The following is a 5,699-nucleotide window of genomic DNA, read 5'->3' as shown; positions in this document are numbered from 1 at the left end:
TTAAGATTTGTTTATGTTGAAATAAATAATTTTTAACTTCAAAATAAACAAATTAAATGTTTTCGAGAAAAATTTCTTGAAATTTCCTCCTATATTGTTAGACGTATGGTCCATGGAGCCTAAACCTACTATCCACATTTTTTCTTGTATTGTACGACAAGCATATGTAAATTTCACATTAAATAATGAGTTTTTCTTTACTATCTTTTTCTATGTCATTTCTCTAGGTAAAACGTAATTAAACATTTAATTTTTAGACCCGCGTAATGTTAATTTTTGAAAAGTGATTTTGTGAAAAATAATTTTCTTGAAAAATGTTTGGTGTCAATAAGTAGAAAAAAATTATAGACAAGATATAAAATTATTTTATTAAAAGAATATATAATTAAAATAAATTTAAAAAATACTTATTACCAAAATCACTTACAAACAAGTCAATAGTAACTTTTACTTATGATAAGCTTAGCCAAACATGTTTCAACTATACCTTGGATAATATTTCCTAGGTGATAATAAATTATTGAAAATTGATATTTTTGGCCACACATTACATCCAAGAGGCAATACAAGTGGTTCAAAATTACCAACCAACATGGTGGCCCCCACATTCACCGTTCGATAACAACGTGGCAAAATCTATTTTTCCCCTGCACTGGGCGGTTATTCCAAATACATCTAAACCGTAGATCAAAGTCCACAATCTCAAAGTATTGGTTCATGTGGACCCTCTCTGAAAACTAAAATTTAGGCATTTGATTTCCAATATTACCCTTGCATTTCCTATTATTCTCAACGTGACCTAGCGCCGCTCCTCCTATAAATTCGCGCTTCTACACCATCTAGGTTTGCCAAACTGAAGAGCCTCGGGGCCCTTCAGAAAAATACAGTTACATAATCTAATCTTTGTTTCTCTAGAAATAATCTCATTCGTTCAAATGTCTACGTCTTCTAGAAAATCAAGCGGACCGGTGTTACCAATAGCGTCAACTTTTCGGAGGTCGATCTCGCCGTCCGGTCGGTTCTGCAACTCCGCGATGGCGATGTCGATATCTGAGCTATCATCGTCTTTTACGTATTCTTCGAATTCACCGAGTGGCATCTTCCAGAATCACAGGTCATCATCTCCGACGCGCGTGAATCTCCACGCGCTACCGTCTTCGTCACCGACGCCATCCGTAAGGTTCTCAATCAACAGATCTGGCTCGCCGCGGCGGTCCATGGCGGTATCACCACAGAATCAGGTGGTACGGAAGCCTACCGGTAATAGTATTTCTTTGCAGAAGAGGACTTGCTTGTGCTCGCCTACCACGCATCCCGGATCTTTCAGGTGCGCTTTGCATAAGAATAATTTTAGTGGTGGTGGTAGTGGGAATAATCATTCCATATCATATTCGCCCTACCGGTTGAACGCTAGGAGATCAGCGATGACAAATTCTCTGGTGCGGATCGGGACTGTAGAGGGCGATTTGGTTAAGCGGGCCTTGGCGGCTTTGATACGGCCTTCATCTCATCAGCAGCGCCGCCGAGTCGATTTCCAGCCGCGTCCAAGTCGTTTGTCTATCATGTCCAAAGCCGAGGATGTCTGAGAAGTCAAGTCCTTTTGGTTACAGGTTGGCTCTATTGATACAATTTTGAAAAAAGAAGTTTTCTCTACAGTGATTTCCAGCGAAGGCGTCAAATCTCGGTGGTCGTCAAGTTAAATTTCCGGTGGTTTTTTGTGCTCCGGGCAGTCAAAACACCTAAGCAATTTTGGAAACAGGAGGATCTGAAATTGACTCAGTTGTGTACATAAGATTTGCGAAATGAACTACACTTTTGGACATTTCATCACACCCATACTGCACAAGAATCTAACTAAAAAGGGACTGGATGTTTAGCAATTTCATTTAATCAAATCTGCCAATTCCAATTCAAATTAAAAAGACAATTTATTCCGACATCGTATGTTCTTTGAGACAGAATTTGGTTGTGGTTTGTCAAGTTTCTTGATATTAATTTAATCTCGTTACCAGTGTGAGTTTGCAGCGTACGTGTTCCGTTCTGTCTGCCGTTTTTGTGATCTGCGTAAAATCCGTTCTACCGTTCGCCGTCACGTTTTAGCTGTGTATTCGTCTCTGGGAAAGGTATTTCGTTATTTACTATTATTTATCATTTTTTTCGTATTTTCGTTTATAAATTAGATTTTTTTAATTATTTTTTCAGTTGTACGTTTGTTTTTAATAACGTTGCAGCTTGCTGGCATATCGTCATTGTTGTGGATTGAAGACTTGGAAGGATTTGGACCAGTTATTAGTTTTGGACTTTGGACCATCTAATTTTAACTTACCTCGACTTTGGGAGTTGGATTGGAGTTGTTCGGAAAAAAATACCTGAAAAGGTTGGATTAAAATGTTAAAATTATTGAAATTATTATGCTAATATAAGTTTTAAAAGAAAAAGGAAAAAGTAAAAGAAGGAATCGGAAGGATGATAAAAATGAAGAAAGAGGATTGATAACGAAGAATGTGGTAGCCAGCTGGATACGCGTAGATGTGGGGCAGGAGAGAATGCGTAATTACCGAAAGACTTTTGCAGAAGCTTCCTTACAAGGGATGGAATCGAGGAATATAGGTTTAGTTTTACCACTGCTAATTGCTAATGGAACTTTTCCTACGTAGAATCTCGGGTAGTGGTCGAGTTACCACTACCACGCAAATTTCTATTCTTTGCCCAAAAAGGGTGGACCAAGTTCGTGACATTTTTATTGGAATTAAAGTACATACTAGGCAACCTTTCAAGGTGGTCCCACCTGAATTTAAAATCCAATCCCTTGTATTGTGTGTGTGCGGTCATCTCTTTATTTCTTGATCACCAAAAAATTGACTTCAAGACAAATAAATTTTCAAATAAAATTTGAATTATAACAATATACTAGTGTGTGTGTGTGTTCGTGTGTAATATGTTTAGATTTTAATTGTAAGAAAATTTAAAGTTGACCGAGGTATTTAATTAAGACTTTCAAATATTTTTTTGAGAATTTAAAAAATTTAAGAGTATTTATTATAGATTTTTGACTCTTTAAAATATTGGTGTATTTAATTGAGATTTTAAAAGTCGTTATAAAATTTTAAAAAGTCTTGAAAAGTTACGGTGCATTTAATTCTAATTTTTATGTCTTCAAGTAGAGATATTCAAGTTGTCAATAACTTTTAAAGCATTTTTAAGATATCCCCTATTTCTTAAAAGTATATTTTATAATTTAGAGCAATTTTTTTTTAAGTACTTCAATGATTTTATTTATTATATTTAATACTTAATTTTACTACTTTTAAAAAATACTTAGCCCTAGTTTGAGCCTTATCTTTTTTCTTTTCCAAAAGTATATTTTAGAATAGTGTTTTTATTGGAAAATGTGATTAAAAAGTAACAAAAAATTTTAGATTTAAGTGTAAAATTATTTTATAAGAATTCTGTTGAAAATGAGTTTTGGTACCCATTTTTGTAAGGGCAAGTGCTACATGTATATAAGTATTTACATAATGGTGTCCATAATTACATGTGGCACGAAATTCAACCTTAAATTCAAATCTCACACTTTCACATTAACAATCGGATGCTTGTCATATCACATTATGAACAACATTATGTACAATAATTATATATATGTAGATTTTTCTTTTTGTAAGAATAAGAATGAAAAATATAATTGTTACGGGAATCACATAGAAGATAGAAAGTGAAATATGGTAGTTTGATATGATGGATAATGGTTATATTTTTCATTTTTGTGACTAAAGAATAGGAATCAAACGAAGCTTGAAAAAATGATTTTTTTTGAAGAAATGGGACCAAATATGAAGTGAAGATCTGTTGTCTCATTTTAGAGTCCATATCGCTTTTCATCCAATTAATTTTTGATCTGTCATCAATAATTAATATATTATCTCAAATTATTCTCATGAACTTCATCACTAAATTAATATATGCCAATAATTAATTTGATTGACATCAAAATTGGACGGCAAATTTTGACTTCCAAACATAGGCTTAATGTTTTTCTTCTCTTTTATTGAAGGAAAAAAAAAAAAAAAAACACTGATACAAGCTTTTGGTAGGGTGCTATTGTGTCATCACCTTGCTGGTTTGTTGTTCTTCTCCTTTTTCTTTTTTTCTTCCAATGGAAACCCGTCAAGTGTTATTTTTGTAAAATTTCTATTGATTTTTTCTGTACTTATAGCATTGTTATATTTTATTTTAACTAACTTCCTACTAATTATTATATTATTTTCCGCCATTGAAAATTGAAATACTCTCAATACCTTTAATTAATGGTACACCGCTGGAAAGGCTTGATGGAGAGTTTTAGGGTACCAATTATGGGCATTTTTTAAAGTATTAGTTTTGGATGTTTATGAAAAGTTCGATTTTGGGTGATTTTTTAACGATTTATAAAACGCTCCAATTAATGGTTAAAAGTTTTTTATTTGATGGTTCTAAAAAATTTTAAATAATACACCTCAGTGGATTTTCTAATTATAAATTTCTTACTCGTAAGTAATTGTTCTATATATAAGTTAATTTTTAACTTAAGTGAAATATTTTACTTATGAGTAAATGTTATGGTCATAAATTAATTTCGTACTTGTAGATAATTGATTTCAAATAAGTAATTTTCGATATTTTTTATGTTACTAGTAATATTTTTACTTCATAAAAAATATTTTTCCACAAATGTTTTTTTACCTTATAGTTTTTTTAAAATAAGTTTTGTAGTTATAAAGTATTTTTTTTCTTATAAATAATTTTTTTAGTTAAAGTATTTTTTTCACAATTTAGTTTTGAAAACTATGCGTTGTCTGAAAATAATTATTTTATAAAGAATGAAATTGAAATAAAATTCGAGGAACAATTAAAATTCACCAATTTGATGAATTGGGAAAGACGTTCAAAATTACACTACATCAATTTTGGATACTTTTTAAACTATCCGAACTGATAACAAGTATCAATTTCTTTAACCTCTTATAAACAGTGACATTCAAATGATCAAAATCTATTGGAAAAAATTTCCAAAGCCCTAACAAAATTGAAGTAACATTCAATTATGTTGATGTCAAAAATTTTACCTTCAAATACCAAATATGAACTAGAATAAGTTAGATGCGCAAGCAATTATCGAATGAAGGAATGTCACTGAAGCCTTAAATTACCTAAAACAAAAGGAAAGAACTCCAGTTTGATTCGGATTAAGAAGTCCCCTAGTTGCATTTGAAAATAGGAGTGGGCGTATTTCTGAAGGGAATCGAACCAAATCGAATATCAATGGAAATTTTAGAAATGGAACTATTGGTTCCATAGCGAGCCCGAACCGAACCAATCGTTTCGATTCGGTCCAGTCCGATTTTTTACATTGAAAATGTCAAAATAAAATGTCCACTAATAAAAAATCTAAAAATACTACCAAAGTGATACTTTTAACAACATATAGAAAAACTAAACATATTATTCAAAGATTAAAAGAAAATTAAGTATACAAATTTAAAAATAATATCCAAATAATATAAGTTACTATCATCAAACAATCATCAACTTATATAAACTGCATAATTCTCCAATGATCTATATTAATTGGACGCCCTTTAAAAATTTATTGTAACTTCTGGTTCTCTCAGTTATAATTTGTAAAAATGTAAATGAAAAGTTTCGATCGGATCAACAAT

General features: G+C 31.7%; 1 protein-coding gene across 1 annotated transcript; it reads left to right on the top strand.

Annotated features, from left to right (window-relative positions):
- Nucleotides 1-836: 836 nt before the first annotated feature.
- On the top strand, nt 837-2,017 carry LOC111389909. The gene has a single exon (XM_023014896.1). It carries the CDS (start codon nt 936-938, stop codon nt 1,584-1,586), a length of 651 nt encoding a protein of 216 aa, XP_022870664.1. The 5' UTR covers nt 837-935; the 3' UTR covers nt 1,587-2,017.
- The last annotated feature ends 3,682 nt before the right edge of the window (nt 2,018-5,699 follow it).

Source organism: Olea europaea, unplaced genomic scaffold (assembly GCF_002742605.1).
Source record: "Olea europaea var. sylvestris unplaced genomic scaffold, O_europaea_v1 scaffold632, whole genome shotgun sequence".
Lineage (NCBI taxonomy): Eukaryota > Viridiplantae > Streptophyta > Magnoliopsida > Lamiales > Oleaceae > Olea > Olea europaea.
This window is presented reverse-complemented; position numbering and strand designations above follow the sequence as displayed.